The sequence below is a fragment of the Anabrus simplex genome, chromosome X, assembly GCF_040414725.1.
Source record: "Anabrus simplex isolate iqAnaSimp1 chromosome X, ASM4041472v1, whole genome shotgun sequence".
NCBI lineage: Eukaryota > Metazoa > Arthropoda > Insecta > Orthoptera > Tettigoniidae > Anabrus > Anabrus simplex.
In genome coordinates, this window is record NC_090279.1 from 160,781,800 (window position 1) to 160,799,832 (window position 18,033).

Here is an 18,033-nt window from a genome sequence, read left to right on the forward strand (position 1 = left end):
TTTTGATTATATCTAGTAATGATAAATGATGATTTTTTAAATATTAAGATAGGTAGCTATTAAGAGCTACAGACATGAAACATTTCTTATTCTGCGTGTGTTTTTTTTTAGATGATAAAATTAGTTGAAGAACGCCTAGACAGATAATTACTTACAAAAAAAATTCTCGGATTCTTAAGTTTGAAACTTTGTAATATATCAATACTAGAAAAACAATCAAAACTGGAATTCATGTCAGAACTTGACATTCTCCTGAAACATGACAATTACTTAGAATCTAATAATTCATGAGAATTTGATTTTATTCATAATAGATTTTCATTTTTAATTTACTCTTGTTATGTCATTTACATAATTTCAAGATAATTAATTAATTTAATTAATTCCTTAATGTCAATCTGAAGAATTTTTTTTTTTTTTTTAATACGTGGATGAAAAGATGAAGAGAGATTGTAATTCATAATAGGTCAGGATGAAAACATCGAATAATTTTTATTCAGGAAGAATTTTAAGAGAAGAATTATTTGATAAGATGAGACCTTAGGCAATAATGAGATAGTTGTTGATTGATGATCATAGATCGAAGGTTACGATAAACACACAACTTCAAGACTTTTTTTTTTGTTTGGATGAAATACAAATGTACATTGAAAAAAAAAAATTTGGAAAACATTTAGCTCATCTGAATATAAGATATAAATTTGAATAAATATTAATAATTAAGAATTTAAGCAATTTTATGTTATTTATAGATTATAAGATTAACTTAAGGTAATATCTTACCTGATGATGGTAATTAATTGAGTTTAAAACTAAGTCTTTATGTCCAAATGATCCAATCGATGTTCGCATATAATGAAAAGGTAGGAAAGGTAATCTCAGTCGGATTCACGTTAAAAATGCTGATATAACTTATTCCCTGAGATATTATTCGTTTAGCCATGGATTTTCTTGAATGCCAAGGGTGACCAAAAAGTGAGATATGCATTGGAGCGTGGCGCAAGAAAAATATTCCGTAAATATGGCGCAGTACGTGGCAATTACAGGGGAATTAAATTTACTGAGCATTGCCCATAAAATATTCTTGACCATTCTGTTAACAAGCTTGTTCCCTTTGTTGAAGATTTCATTGGAGACTACCAATGTGGATTCCGACAAGGAAGATCAACTGACGATCAAATTTTTATGATACACTAATTACTTATGGCAATGCAGGAAATGCACATTCTTCAAAAACTGATTTCATTAGTAAAAGCTACAATGGAAAATACTCAGTCTCAAATTAAGATTACTAGTAATCATGCTCATATTGGTCCGTATTGACTATATAACTTGAGAAAAAAAAGATTAACCACCTAATCAATACACAATATTATAATCTAAAAATACTATTTATCTAACAAAAGTGGAGCCATCATCAGCACACAAACACTGAAATAAGATTAATAGCACGTTGTCGGCAGTGGCTTTAACTCGTTTCCAAGTTTACTCTTCCTCCATGTCACTTCACTTCGAAATCAAGGCTGTCTGTGGATGTGTTTGCAGTGACTAACAGTCCAATCTTAGTGTGGAACAAACTATCACACAGAATTATTGGAGGAAAGTATGGTTGAGCTTCCCTGATTATTCGTGCTCGTCGCTTGCCCTCTTCGTAACTGCGCCGTTTCCCTTCAAACGTCTTGACAGTGCCCAGGATGATCTGTTGCCAGGTTGAATCATCTTCAGCAAGCAATTCCCAGGTTCGTGGATTCAGACCTGTCAACTTCATAGTATGCTTAAACAGGTCCTTATAGCACGTAAACACATTTGAAAGATCATGAATGTAGTAATGACATATATATCTGATATATATGACATGTCCACTTTTGTTTGATAAATAATCTTTTAAGATTATAATATTGTGTATTGATTAGGTGGTTAATCTATCTATCTATCTATCTATCTATCTATATATATATATATATTATAACCTTCCAATGTATGTCAGGATGAGATTGGTGGACACATTGGAAGCTTATGTCGAGAAATGATGTCAATGAAATCTTATATCCGGTTATCACACCTCCAGATGAATTAGAAAGCAGTTGATTTGTCTAATTACATGAACGGCATCGCTGAATTGAAGATATCAGCAGATTGATAACCAGCTCTAAACCCCGTGGTATCTCGGAAATATTAGCAGAAAGTTAAACATCGTGAAACATAGGGCAAGATTATATGAATAATACGCATTCTCCAAGTAAAGTTTTTAGAAATGCATGAACGGCAGTATATCTGTGACAGATTGTTACTGAGGGCCATGAAATACGTAAATAATAAGTTTATATGAGAGGGCCATACCTTGTACATCTAGTCTCGCACGATCCGACGATCGAGATGAAGAAAGGAAACTGTCGATTACTAACCTAAATACGAGGCGGCAATTATTAAATAAGTTCCTTTACTAATACAGCTGATTTGTACGAGATCGTCTTACATTATGTGTCAAATGTTTCCAATTGTCAGAAACATATGGGAGCTAGAAGCTGAGAAGAATTCTGAAAAGCAAACCGTCTCCAATTATTATGTTGTAGTAGAATCTGTTTTGTCTCTGAAGAAGTTGACACTCTAAATCTGCACCTCAGAAAGATCGGAAGCAAGAATTCATAGGGAAAAGATTGTATTGAAAGGAGTTACTAAAGAGATATTGGCATATTATAAACATACAATATTGTAAAACAAGATATCTTGTTATTGAATGAAAAGGCAAGTGTATCGCTTGAACTGTTAAAATTGTATTAAGGTGTATGACCTTGTTCTAATTGATATCTCTAAGTTTCAGGTAATATGGAAATGTCATCAGATAATTATTCAGATGCTGTGTGTGCACGTATCAACATGAACAACTAAAATAGAGGGACCTCAAAGGATCTGATCTGAAATGTGATGGACAATACTTGATGATGTTATTGAGTGAGAGCTGAACTCGGAAGGTGACACCGTCGTGGAGCAACAACCCAGGATGAGTACTTGAATATCTTATACATATTCCGCCACGTAATTGCTTATTGTAGTTGTAGAGTAGTATTTATTTTGTTGTCAATTTTGACATGAACAATTTTAACTTGAAAGCGACCGTTATTTGTTGGACATTGCGTTGTAATATTTATGATCATTACGTCTAGTGTGGTGAGCCGGACTACGTTGTGATAATATGCGATAGTTGTGTAAGATTTCTTTAATGTTTGCTAGCAAGGTTTTGCGAAAGTTTCTTCGACATGGATGTTATTGGTACCGTAATGGTGTTATGGTAATGAACGTTAATTTTAACCTGTAGCTCAGAATACCTCGGAGGAGCTCGGTATTTTGCGACGTGCGATTCTGTGGTCTTCAAAATGTTATGTGCTTGTGTGGAAATACAGTGTTTTGATTATAGAAGTGTGATACTATTGTGGTGATATGGAATTAATGCGGCAACGTATTTAGTAATTTTACGTAATTGCCTGAATAGATTGTTCTTTAGTATTGTGAATTCGCTGTGCATGACGAGTTGTGCGATGTAATAAGGTGTTAGTTACGGTAGGATCTTTGAAAATATTTACGTGGATAGAGTGATATGATGATTATAGACGTGTCATTAGGATTGCGAATTTTATGATGATGTTATGTGAAGGTCCTGATGATGGTATTGACGGTAGGAACTATGTAGGTCATGCGTGAATTTTGATGTTGTCGTGATGAATAATTTATTTAGGTGCGAGGCCGTATTTTAGAATAATATTATAGGATGTTGCACTCACGAACACTAGTAGTTGGTCGTCACATTTATCCTATTTAAATACAAGATTGACCAGAGCGCATGATATTAAAGGGATGTTTAGGATCTTCGCAAGATAATCGGTAACGTAAAGATATTAAGGTCATGTCGTAAAGGAAATATGATCTTCTATGGTAAGTAAACCATTTCTTTGCTAGTTGGATTTTGTAGATCATTTTGAGTTGACGCCTAGTGCTAATGTAGTATTCCAGGTCAACGTCGCAGTGGTATCCGGAGGCGCAGAATCAACGTGGTTAGACAAGGTTATTGTAGATGTGGCAATGTCTCTTGATGTTTTTTATCTAGGTGCGGTCACCGATGGACGTACGAGAAGATCGAGTCTGTCTTTTAAATGCATGATTTTGATGGATGTCATATTATGTTACGATCCTGTGTTTTCAAACATTTCTATTGCATTTATGGTGATTTTATATGGTTAGAATAACGGTAATTTTCAAGTTGCTAGATAGACAGATACTGACATATAGTGCGATGATTTTTAAAGGAGAAATGACGGAATATTATAAGATGTTTGGGTAGGAAATAACATTCTGAAGTGGAAGATTCTATAATTCCCAGTGATTTATTTTGAAAAATGCGAGATTGATAACTGATCTTTCCATGTAAGCCTTCAGCAGAGGGGCACTTTGTCTCTTTTGTTTCGATTGATGATGTTGTATTTATTTGTAACAAGAGCTTGAAGTTAGGTATTTATTTTCAATTTAACATAACATTTTCCTTTTATATCCGTTGTGTTGCCAATAATTTGTTTTTAATGTAGTTGATGCATTTAAAGTTATTTTTAAGTCATTAAACGGGAGATCCTTCCATAAAATAAAACTTTTTACGGAGTTATCATTTAAAGTAGCATAGGAACATTAGGTTAGTCATTTAATTTAGGATAAGATAAAATGTTGGTCAATGTGTCTCGTCGAATATGCCAATATCCTCAGCCTCTTAATACCCTATTGCGGAATATTCACGTAATTTAGGCAGAAATGATGATTACATTCCACGTTAAAAGCCACGATGATAACAGTCCACTCAATTAACCTGTGTCCCAACTCGTCGGACTTGCACGTCCCTTGAGTGGAGCTTTGCATTGCTTCGCCGCGGCTTAACCCAACACTGAGATACAAAATTAAAATTTACAACACGGTCACAGGGACTGCTGTCAGGGCACATATAGGTATTATAATTTTACTTGACACCCAACTGTGGGGCCAGAGTTGAATTATTTTATTACCGAACGACTAGAGTCCAATTACTTATCGCGTGGCAGTGGACTTAAAGAAAGGAAAACTCGAAAAGACATTGGTAATCAGAGAACATTGAATCTACAACGTTGTTGGTGAAGAATGTTTGAAATATTTATTTAATCATATATTTTATGAGTAATATTGGAAGGATTTGACCGTTAATTAATACTACGATTTTTACTTAGTTTCATTTTATGACATTATGGAAGGATTTTCCGTAAAGTTTCAGCTCTTGTTAATCGGGATAATGAGTCATTTAACTCGGATAGAGCGATAGGTTGTTCCGTGTCACTTATTATTGGATGTCCGTCATATTTCGGGTCAGATCCGGAGAGACCCATACGTTCATTTATTGAATCTAATTCGTGAGGTGCTAGACAGGTATAGGTGTTGTGGAAACACTAGATAAAGACTGTAGAGTGAGATTGAGAGTGATATATTCTTGTTAAGGTACGATATAGGAAATTACGATGGCGTCTCTTGCTCAAGTAAAACTATTATTGGAGGAGCTCGCTGGAAAAATGAATAAAATGCAAGAATCGCAAGAGAATACAGAAAAGAGAATTCAGGAAGCGCAAGAAAATACAGAAAAGAAAATTCAGGAGGCACAAGAAAGTACTGAGAAAAGGATTCAAGAAGTGAGAGAATCACAAGAAAGTACCGAGAAAAAGATTCAGGAAGTACGTGAGTCGCAAGAGAATACTGAGAAAAAGATTCAGGAGGCACAAGAAAATACCGAGAGGAAAATCCAGGAATCACAGGATACTACCGAAAAGAGAATTCGAGAATCACAGAAAAATACTAGAGCAGAAATCCACGAATCCCACGAGAAAATGCAAGGAACTTTTGACAGAATCACCGATATGGTGCAAGAAAATATGAAAGTGATGCAAGAAGAGATTGTATCGTTAGGATCGAAAGTCGCTGAAGTACAAGGAGAAGTATTAAATTTAAAAGAAGAAGTGAATGCGGCGATGATTGAGAATAAGAGGAATTTTCAAGAAAAATTCGAAGAATTGAAAGATGATTTTAAATCAAGCATCCAAGAGTTGCGAGTTCAAGTCGACCACGACCTTAAAGAGCTCAAAGAAGAGGTAGATGTAATGCAGGAGAAGATGAAAGAGTCTGATAATAATTGGGATGGAAAACTTAAGAAGGTATCGGATGAAGTCATTATCACCAATGAGAATATACGGAAAGAGATAACCCAAGCAAGAGAGCAGATCAATGACAGGTTCAATTTGATAACGGAAGAAACTGAAGAGAATAAAGCTTTGATGAATCAGCAAATAAAAGGATTAAAAGACGACTTAAATGCTATTCAAAAGGACGTACAGAACCTGAGGATTGAAAACGAAACAAATAGGAATTTGGTATCATCGTTGAACGACCGGCAGACGATAATTGAGGATGGAAGGAAGACTGAAGTAAACAGTCAATTTGAGATACCCCAGTTTTGCGTTGATATTAATGACAACGGGACAATTCATACAGGAAGTGGAACCCAGATTGTTAACATTATACGCACTTATGAGGATAGGCCTAAGAAATTTAACGGAAATATAGGATCCAGTATGACTCCTCGTGGTTTCCTAAGAGAGATTGAGGAATACTTTAGGGAGACAAAGGTATCTACAGAGCGCCAGTTAAAGACAGTGGAGAAACACTTAGAAGGTGCACCACTCATTTGGTTTAAAGCTTTTCGCTACGTTTTTGAGGATTATGCAGGCTTTAAACAAGCTTTCTTGGATAAATTCTGGGGAATCGACGTACAGCAAGGAATCAGACTCGATCTATACTCGAAGAAATATTCTTTAACAGGACCGAGTAGGTTTGCCGAATACTTCACGATGCAATTTCATCGACTGAAGGAGCTTGATTCTCCACCTACAGAGACGGAAATGGTACGAGCAATAATCAAACAGTTCCCTGCGGATATACAGAGATTATTGACGGCGGCAAATATTCAATCAGCCGTGCAAGCGGAGTCGATACTTCGGCAAATTGACAGCACGACAACACATACTAATAGCCGCATAGTAAGACACGTCGATCCGACGGTAAATGTTGTAACACCAGCAGGAGATGAAGGTGAAGAAAGAAACCAAGGATACAACAGTCACGGTCCAGGAGATAGACCTAGGACGAATGAAAGCTACAGAAGAGTGGAACATAGGGATGAGAAGAGTGACAAGACACGCCAGAAGTGGGCACCGTCTCGGAACGAAGAGCGGAGATATCCTAGATATTACAGAAATACAAGGTGGAGTCGAAACAGAGATAAATGGCCGTACCGCAGAGATAGGTATCGAGAAAATTCAAGACAATCAGATATTCGGCAGGACGAGGAGATAAACAAGGAAAGAGAAAGGTACCTTGGCGAATTAAGAAAGCAGCAGGAATGCAAGCAATGGGAACGAGCGATATTGAATCAAGATATGAACGCTGATTGCGTGGGCGCGACTAGTCTGTTGTATCAGCAAGAACAAAGAAAAGAAAGCGCTGATAAAACGTTAAATCCCGCAGCCACACCATTTGACAAGAATAATCAAGGCAATGACGGGGTGAAAAAAAAAACTTCGTTTTGGAATCAGTAACAAATAATAGAATTAGTAAGTTAAATCCAAATTATAGGCAGCACGAATGGGTCATAGCAGGAATCGAATCGTGGGAATTTGAACCCGAGGAATTGCTTCACGAAGACGGTCTACCTAAAGGAATGAAATTAAAGAGAGGACTGCCCGTTATTTACGTCACAATATTGGGTATTCGAGTATTGTCATTATTGGATACTGGAGCAAGTATAAGTATCATATCCAAACTACTATTCTCAGAGTTACAAGACAAAGCACACTTGCCTGTAATTCCGATTGCCAACATGAAAATCAAGGGCATAATTCCAGACAAGGTCACGAAATGCAAGATACAAACTTATTTGCCAATAGAGATTGGAGGAAATTTTATGGAACATCCATTTGTAGTCATGGACAAAATCCAATATAACTTAATTATTGGATCAGATTTTATCAGGGAAAACAACATAGTAATTGATTTAAAGAAAGAAGAAATAAGGATCAGATGTGACGGTGAAAGAGGACAGGACATTACAGCTAGAATAGAAAACAAGGAAACGAGTGAGTTACAGAAAACCATGAACATTTCAATAAATGAAGCTGCCCATGTTGCCGAGAAGATAATGGAAAGATACGACACAGAAGACGCTGTATGTGGACAGACAATCGACAGTGGAATAGGAGGAAATCCTGAACAGCAAGGGATAATTGAGAATCTGCTGAAAAGGTATAACAATGCTTTTAAGAGCCAGCCTGGAGCAATAAAGAACTTTGAGTACAAGTTATTAGTGAAAGATTGGAGGCCATTTAAGATTAAACCGTACCCTATACCAGATAAATTCATGCCCGAGGCTAGGAAGGTAATACAGGAGATGATGGATAATGGTATAATATCTAAAGCACATACACCATTCGTTAGCCCTCTGGTAGTGGTAAGAAAAAGCAATGGATCGATTCGCGTGTGCATTGATGCGAGACAGGTCAACTCCAAATTAATTCCTGAGTATGATAAAGCCCCAGTAATAAAGGAGATAATAAGAGGATTTCGGAACAAGAGATTTTTCACGATTTTAGATTTGACTTCCTCATACTTCCACATAGTCTTGGAGAGTAAATCCAAGCTATTTACTGGTTTCATGTTTGATAATCAAACGTATATCTTTGAAAGACTACCATTCGGCATTTCTAACTCTGCGGCTGCATTGGTACGAGCTTTAGACAGGAACTTGAAACCGGAAGTAAAAGAATTTATAACCATTTATGTTGATGACATCGTACTGGCGACAGCAACTTTCGAGGAGCATGTAGTCAAGTTGGAACAGCTGCTAAGAAATTTAGATGAGGCTGGATTCAAAATCAATCGATCCAAGTCAAAGTTCTGCCAATCTGAAATCTTGTTTGTTGGTCATGTAATTGATGGAACTGGAATAAGACCAAACCCAGTTAAGATACAGGCCATATGTAACTTTCCGAAGCCCAGAAGGATTAAGCATATCCGACAATTCTTGGGAATGACGAGATTTTTTGCTAGCCACTGTCCAAGGTATACAGAGATATTAGCTCCCCTGCAAGATTTATTGAAGACCAATAATCGTTGGCGGTGGAATGAGAGTCATGATCGAGCTTTTGTTAACGCGAAGGAATTACTAGCTAACAGTATAAAACTTGGATATCCGGACTTCGATCGTGAGTTTATCATTCAATCTGATGCCTCAGCAGTTGGAGTTGGAGCTGTATTGTATCAGGAGAGTAATGGGGAGAATAATATAAACTATTTAGCCTTCGTTAGTAGAAAATTAAGAAACCATGAGCTTAAGTATACGACCACTGAACTTGAGATGCTGGCCATTGTTTACGCATTACAACAGTGGAGAAAAATAGTGTATGGGTATCCGGTAGTTATTAGGACGGACCATAAAGCACTAACGTTTGTGTTAAAAACCACATTATCCAGCGAGAGAGTATCACGATGGGCACTTTATGCGCAGCAATTTAATTTAAGAATTGAGTTCTGCCCAGGTAAAAGTAATGTGTTGGCAGACAGTCTAAGCCGAAATCCAACAGAAGAGCCTCTGGAGGTCAATGTTATCGAAATAACTCAAGAGGATGAAGAATGTTTGGAAAGCCTAAAACGATTGCCGGAGCTGCAAATTGAGGATTCATCTCTGAAAGAGATTATTGAATATTGTCTAAGAAGGTCAGCTAATGATGGACCCGAAGATCAAATAGGTGATTATGTGCTGACGAATAACATCTTGTATAAGTACATAGACAAAGATCGGAAGAAATTAAGAGTGGTGGTGCCACGCAAATTAAGATGTAAACTCATATGGTACATCCATAGAATGATTGGTCATGGTGGTCTAGATAAATTAGCGGCTACAATAGGAGAGACTTTCACATGGACTGGGTTTCGGAGAACCATAGGGAGAATAGTAAAAACCTGTGATATATGCCAGAGGGTGAAATACAACTCCGTATTATTGTATCAACCACCGATAGCCGTAATACCAGACCGACCTAGGGAAGTATATGCCATGGATTTGTATGGGAGTTTACCCGTAGGTAAACGTGGAAACCGTTTTGTATTGGTAGTCCTCGATGTGATGTCAAAATTTGTATCACTTCAGCCCATTAGGAAGGCCAACTCTAAGTCCATAATTAGGAGTTTAGAAAGAGTAACGATACCAAAGATGGGTAAACCAAAATGCATACTAACAGACCATGGAACACAGTTTACGTCAAACGAATTTGCGGAAGCTTTAAGGAAAATGAACATTCAACACCGGTTCAGTTCCATAAGGCACCCTGAATCCAATGCAGCTGAAAGGGTCATGAAGGAAATTGCGAAATATTGTAGGATTTTCTGCCATGAACGTCATTGGACATGGACTTCTTGTTTACCGACAATAGCCGATTGTATAAATTTTACATGGCACGAGTCTATCGGCAATATTCCAAGCGTTCTTCACATGAACGAGCAACCAAGACGTCCCTGGAACGAGATCATTGCTAGACCAGTCGAAGAAAGTCCTAGCATCGAAGAGAACATAAAGCAAGCTCAGGCGTGTATGAAAAGGCAGGCCGAAAAACGTCTAAAGAAGTTAAGGCATAAGAGATTTCGAGAACCTTTGGAGGTTGGAACCTATGTTCTTGTAAGAAAACCAGCCGTATCTTGTCCCACGGAAAAATTCTATTCCAAGTTTGCACATTTGTACATTGGGCCGTTCAAAGTTATTGAAGCACTGGGCAATAACGCATATAAAATACAGAGTTTAGAGTCCAACAACATTGCTATTTTCAATGCTTCAAATCTTAAACAGTACAGTTTCCCGATCGTTGAAGAGGAGGAAGTCAATATCATCGTGGAAGACGAAAGAAACGGAGATGCTTGGGATGTTTATTCGCTGACCGACGGATCAGATGACGAATGATGAAGTCCAGACAGGATTGGAAGACAGGATATGGTATAACGGTATCCCAAGACCAGAGTTATTTTTCGTTCATTTCAGACGTGATAAAAGAAGATTTCATTGAAGAAGAGAATTATGATAAGATCTGGCATGAATATGAAATTTCTCCTTTCATACGAAATTTCATTTTTGAGTAGAGGAGGAATATAACCTTCCAATGTATGTCAGGATGAGATTGGTGGACACATTGGAAGCTTATGTCGAGAAATGATGTCAATGAAATCTTATATCCGGTTATCACACCTCCAGATGAATTAGAAAGCAGTTGATTTGTCTAATTACATGAACGGCATCGCTGAATTGAAGATATCAGCAGATTGATAACCAGCTCTAAACCCCGTGGTATCTCGGAAATATTAGCAGAAAGTTAAACATCGTGAAACATAGGGCAAGATTATATGAATAATACGCATTCTCCAAGTAAAGTTTTTAGAAATGCATGAACGGCAGTATATCTGTGACAGATTGTTACTGAGGGCCATGAAATACGTAAATAATAAGTTTATATGAGAGGGCCATACCTTGTACATCTAGTCTTGCACGATCCGACGATCGAGATGAAGAAAGGAAACTGTCGATTACTAACCTAAATACGAGGCGGCAATTATTAAATAAGTTCCTTTACTAATACAGCTGATTTGTACGAGATCGTCTTACATTATGTGTCAAATGTTTCCAATTGTCAGAAACATATGGGAGCTAGAAGCTGAGAAGAATTCTGAAAAGCAAACCGTCTCCAATTATTATGTTGTAGTAGAATCTGTTTTGTCTCTGAAGAAGTTGACACTCTAAATCTGCACCTCAGAAAGATCGGAAGCAAGAATTCATAGGGAAAAGATTGTATTGAAAGGAGTTACTAAAGAGATATTGGCATATTATAAACATACAATATTGTAAAACAAGATATCTTGTTATTGAATGAAAAGGCAAGTGTATCGCTTGAACTGTTAAAATTGTATTAAGGTGTATGACCTTGTTCTAATTGATATCTCTAAGTTTCAGGTAATATGGAAATGTCATCAGATAATTATTCAGATGCTGTGTGTGCACGTATCAACATGAACAACTAAAATAGAGGGACCTCAAAGGATCTGATCTGAAATGTGATGGACAATACTTGATGATGTTATTGAGTGAGAGCTGAACTCGGAAGGTGACACCGTCGTGGAGCAACAACCCAGGATGAGTACTTGAATATCTTATACATATTCCGCCACGTAATTGCTTATTGTAGTTGTAGAGTAGTATTTATTTTGTTGTCAATTTTGACATGAACAATTTTAACTTGAAAGCGACCGTTATTTGTTGGACATTGCGTTGTAATATTTATGATCATTACGTCTAGTGTGGTGAGCCGGACTACGTTGTGATAATATGCGATAGTTGTGTAAGATTTCTTTAATGTTTGCTAGCAAGGTTTTGCGAAAGTTTCTTCGACATGGATGTTATTGGTACCGTAATGGTGTTATGGTAATGAACGTTAATTTTAACCTGTAGCTCAGAATACCTCGGAGGAGCTCGGTATTTTGCGACGTGCGATTCTGTGGTCTTCAAAATGTTATGTGCTTGTGTGGAAATACAGTGTTTTGATTATAGAAGTGTGATACTATTGTGGTGATATGGAATTAATGCGGCAACGTATTTAGTAATTTTACGTAATTGCCTGAATAGATTGTTCTTTAGTATTGTGAATTCGCTGTGCATGACGAGTTGTGCGATGTAATAAGGTGTTAGTTACGGTAGGATCTTTGAAAATATTTACGTGGATAGAGTGATATGATGATTATAGACGTGTCATTAGGATTGCGAATTTTATGATGATGTTATGTGAAGGTCCTGATGATGGTATTGACGGTAGGAACTATGTAGGTCATGCGTGAATTTTGATGTTGTCGTGATGAATAATTTATTTAGGTGCGAGGCCGTATTTTAGAATAATATTATAGGATGTTGCACTCACGAACACTAGTAGTTGGTCGTCACATTTATCCTATTTAAATACAAGATTGACCAGAGCGCATGATATTAAAGGGATGTTTAGGATCTTCGCAAGATAATCGGTAACGTAAAGATATTAAGGTCATGTCGTAAAGGAAATATGATCTTCTATGGTAAGTAAACCATTTCTTTGCTAGTTGGATTTTGTAGATCATTTTGAGTTGACGCCTAGTGCTAATGTAGTATTCCAGGTCAACGTCGCAGTGGTATCCGGAGGCGCAGAATCAACGTGGTTAGACAAGGTTATTGTAGATGTGGCAATGTCTCTTGATGTTTTTTATCTAGGTGCGGTCACCGATGGACGTACGAGAAGATCGAGTCTGTCTTTTAAATGCATGATTTTGATGGATGTCATATTATGTTACGATCCTGTGTTTTCAAACATTTCTATTGCATTTATGGTGATTTTATATGGTTAGAATAACGGTAATTTTCAAGTTGCTAGATAGACAGATACTGACATATAGTGCGATGATTTTTAAAGGAGAAATGACGGAATATTATAAGATGTTTGGGTAGGAAATAACATTCTGAAGTGGAAGATTCTATAATTCCCAGTGATTTATTTTGAAAAATGCGAGATTGATAACTGATCTTTCCATGTAAGCCTTCAGCAGAGGGGCACTTTGTCTCTTTTGTTTCGATTGATGATGTTGTATTTATTTGTAACAAGAGCTTGAAGTTAGGTATTTATTTTCAATTTAACATAACATTTTCCTTTTATATCCGTTGTGTTGCCAATAATTTGTTTTTAATGTAGTTGATGCATTTAAAGTTATTTTTAAGTCATTAAACGGGAGATCCTTCCATAAAATAAAACTTTTTACGGAGTTATCATTTAAAGTAGCATAGGAACATTAGGTTAGTCATTTAATTTAGGATAAGATAAAATGTTGGTCAATGTGTCTCGTCGAATATGCCAATATCCTCAGCCTCTTAATACCCTATTGCGGAATATTCACGTAATTTAGGCAGAAATGATGATTACATTCCACGTTAAAAGCCACGATGATAACAGTCCACTCAATTAACCTGTGTCCCAACTCGTCGGACTTGCACGTCCCTTGAGTGGAGCTTTCATGGATCTCCGACTGCATTGCTTCGCCGCGGCTTAACCCAACACTGAGATACAAAATTAAAATTTACAACACGGTCACAGGGACTGCTGTCAGGGCACAATATATAGTTTTTTTTTTTTCTCAAACTCAAATTAAGGTTAAAAATATGTTGTCAAGCCCTGTAACAACTACAAATTGAGTTAAACAAGGAGGTTCCCTGGCCTGTTTCCTGTTTAATATTGCATTAGAGAAGATGGTTTGAGATTCTGGAGTTAGCATGAGAGGCAGTATCTTCTATAAATCAGAGCAGATTTTAGCGTATGTGGATGTGATATCATAGCAAGAGACCACCATGAGCTATGAAAGAGGCCTTTACTAACCTGGAAAATGCAGCAAGAAATATGAATCTTTATATCAATGATGATTGCTCTACGACTGTGAAATGAAGAGGAAAGTTACAGATCTAAGAGTAATACCGTCAGAGGCCCTAGATAGTGACTACAGACTACTGGTAATGAAACTGAGGACTATGAAGAAAAGAAAGAAGAGAGAGAACCAAGAAAGATAGATCAAACTTTAGAAACTGATGGAGGAAAAAAAACCAAGGAAGAATACCATGAAAATATAAGATTGAACTTACCAACAGACGATACAGAAGCAGGAGAGGAGGAATGGGAAAGTTTCACGAAGATATTAGTAAAAGCTGCAGAGGAATTTTTTGGGAGAACTAGTACCAGAAAAAGAAGCAAGCAGACCCCATGGTGGAACGACAAAGTGGCAGTTGGGGAGAAGAATAAACCTTTTAAAGTGTGGTTTCAATAGAGGACAACAGGGACATGACAAAATATAAGACCAAAAAGGAAGAAGCTAAAAAGGTTGTAGTAGCAGAGGAGAAGAAAAAAATGGATGGAAAAGTGGACAAACATGATGAAGATAGCAGAGGAAATAAAAAAGTACCGTATGGAATGGTCAAGAGTAAAAGGAAAGGCATGAGGGAGGATGTTATAATGGTAAATAAAAATGGAAATGTGTAGTACTAAAAGAAAAACTGAAAGAAATGTGGAAGGAGTATTTTGAAGATTTACTAAAGCCAGAAGGATGCACTGAGGAGAAAAGTACAAGCATGAAGGAAGTAAGAAACATGGAAAAAAGAAAAAGAATTAGCACGGGAGTAGGTAGCACTGGACAAGATGATACTTTAATATTTGCAACTACTGGAAGTAAATTATGGTTCCCTTCTGGGAACTTAGTTTTTGAAATAAATAACTGTTTGAAAAATTCAGATCAAGTCAGGGCATACAATACAGGCTCCACACTAAGAGGTTCAAATGACTCACAAGTAGAATCGCTATATAACTCAGGAATCAATTTCAACATATTGAACTACCACATATTGTAATCAATATATTGCTACAGAAACATATTGATTGTTTCTAAGTGCAAGCAGAATTATGAAATACATAGAAATTTGTACACAAATTGTGAATTATGCAAGAATTTGTGAAAAAAATGTTAAAATGACTATAAAATTTTTGCGATATATCACTACTGTAAAACGTTTGTAAAATCGTGCAATAGATATTAAAAACACTTATACTGCATCAACCTTACAGGGATCCCTACTAATACTTCATACTATGTTGCAATCATGTGATGTTATGTTAATCACCACTGCCTTTGTGATGCTGCTTCGTGACTACAGAGGTAGCTTTCCTCAAATCAGCTATTTTCGATTTACTACACGCCTACTTTGAAAGAAGCATGGGATAAAGTTGACTAAATTCACATTTTGACACAAAGAGCCTCTGATTTTCTGGCTCAGAGAACCGATTAAAAAGGGCTCCAATTCATATCTTTAATGGTTAAGAAGTTGGCAGGATTTTTCACTTTTCCACTCACTAGGCTGAGGACTTATTTTGTTGTATTTCCCTCAGCCAGAGCTTCCGAATGACATAAAAATTGTTACCATTAACCTGGTAGAAATATAGGTATAGGCGATAAAGTTATAGAGCCTTAGCCCTTTATATATACTGATCCATATGAGAAGATTCCTGAAAAAAATGCAGCAACTACAGTATGTACAATCTCGGACCTTGCTACCCATCCTTGCACATTAAAATGATGAACTCACTTTCTGTATCAGCTCCCTGAAGGCCACCAACTTCCCTGATTCACTGCCTACGAACATCAGCTGTTGGTCCACAATGTCAGCAGCAGCATTCCTGCACGGAACAACATGATTTTTTAAGGTCTGCACTGGATAATAAACACAATTTACACAATGTTATCATTGATATCCATATCTGGCACCTGGATAAATGCAGAACATACTTTTCTTTTTGGCTTACAGGATGTAGGAGCTATATAGAAATGAACAGGTTAATACAGCATAGGGTGGCATGAAGAGCTGCATCAAACCAGTCTATGGACTGACGACCCAAACAACAACAGCAGCAGACTGTGGTCGAATTGGGCCAGTAGCTCCCAACAGTTTACTGGAAACTGTGTCTGGCATTCTTTAGAGGTTCACTCTAACCAAAAATCAGTGCACTGTTATCACCACCTGGCTTGGTGCAGGCTATCATTCCACTCGACTAGAAAAAAATGCTAATACACAGCCAGTTTCCAGTCATTTGACCGGGTCAGGAATGGAATGAGTGAAGCCCTCATCTAGCGGTGAGGATAGGAATTGTGTCGGCTGCCAAAGCCTATTGCACTCCTCCGGGGCAATGATTAATGACTGACAAACAAAATGAAATTATATTGGGGAGTGTTGCTAGAATGAAAGATGACAGGCAAAAACGGAGTACCTGGAAAAATACCTGTCCCGCCTCCGCTTTGTCCAGCACAAATTTCACATGGAGTGACTGGCATTTTGAACCACAGAACCCAGCGGTGAGATGCTGACGCTCTGCCCTCCAAGCCACGGAGTCTCTACTCCGCTCAACTAAAAACAATCGCATATTATTATTCTTAAACAGTAGAGTGCCGAACAATGATATTGTATTTTCTTTTTAAATTTAAATTTTGCTATTTGCTTTACGTCGCACCGACACAGATAGGTCTTATGGCGACGATGGGACAGGGAAGGGCTAGGTGTGGGAAGGAAGCGGCCGTGGCCTTTATTAAGGTACAGCCCCAGCATTTGCCTGGTGTGAAAATGAGAAACCACAGACAACCATCTTCAGGGCTGCTGACAGTGGGGTTCGAACCCACTATCTCCCGGATGAGGTCTCACAGCAGAACGCCCCTAACCACACGGCCAATTCGCCCGGTGGTGATACTGTACAGTAGAAGTCCGCTATAGCGAGTACGGCATATAACGAGAACCCTGTTATACCGACAACTTTTTTCTGGCCCTTCAAAGTTCCTACATTAAACTGCATATTATCCTTCAGTTACAGCGAGAGTCCTATCATTGACGCATCCGTTATTACGAGCAATTAAGCGCGCAAGATTTTTTATGGATATTTATGCCCCCGCGATTATGTTGCATGCAATCCATTATCTTCGGTATCGTTTTCTTGCTATGTCCACTAGTGAGTTCTCTTGTTGACATACGAAGGCGATGTCGGAGTCGATTAGTAATACCCGTCAACTGCTGTTCTGTAAAGAAAATTTGAACTGAAAGAGAACATATTTTCTTAATACGTGCGTAAATAACATTCCGATAACAGTTCTAAACTCTTTAAAAATAAAGGCTGACTAAACGATCGCTTAATTTTAATGATAAATACTGCAATCAAGTAAATACGGCAAATTTTCAACGGGTTCTCGTCGATACCGTATTATGATGCCAATTTTTAGTTAATTGTTATTAAACACTCGGAAATGCAAAATAATTGTGCAGCCGCAAGAAAATATGGCATACGCCTA

General features: G+C 37.3%; 1 protein-coding gene across 2 annotated transcripts in view; it reads right to left on the reverse strand.

Annotated features, from left to right (window-relative positions):
* ais (aramis) overlaps window positions 1-18,033 on the reverse strand; it is a 91,493-nt gene that overhangs the window by 23,704 nt on the left and 49,756 nt on the right. For both annotated transcript variants that reach the window (XM_067159306.2, XM_067159305.2), the window contains exon 8: window positions 16,289-16,379. In XM_067159306.2, coding sequence (XP_067015407.2) covers window positions 16,289-16,379 — 91 coding nt within the window. The remainder of the gene's footprint in view (window positions 1-16,288; window positions 16,380-18,033) is intronic.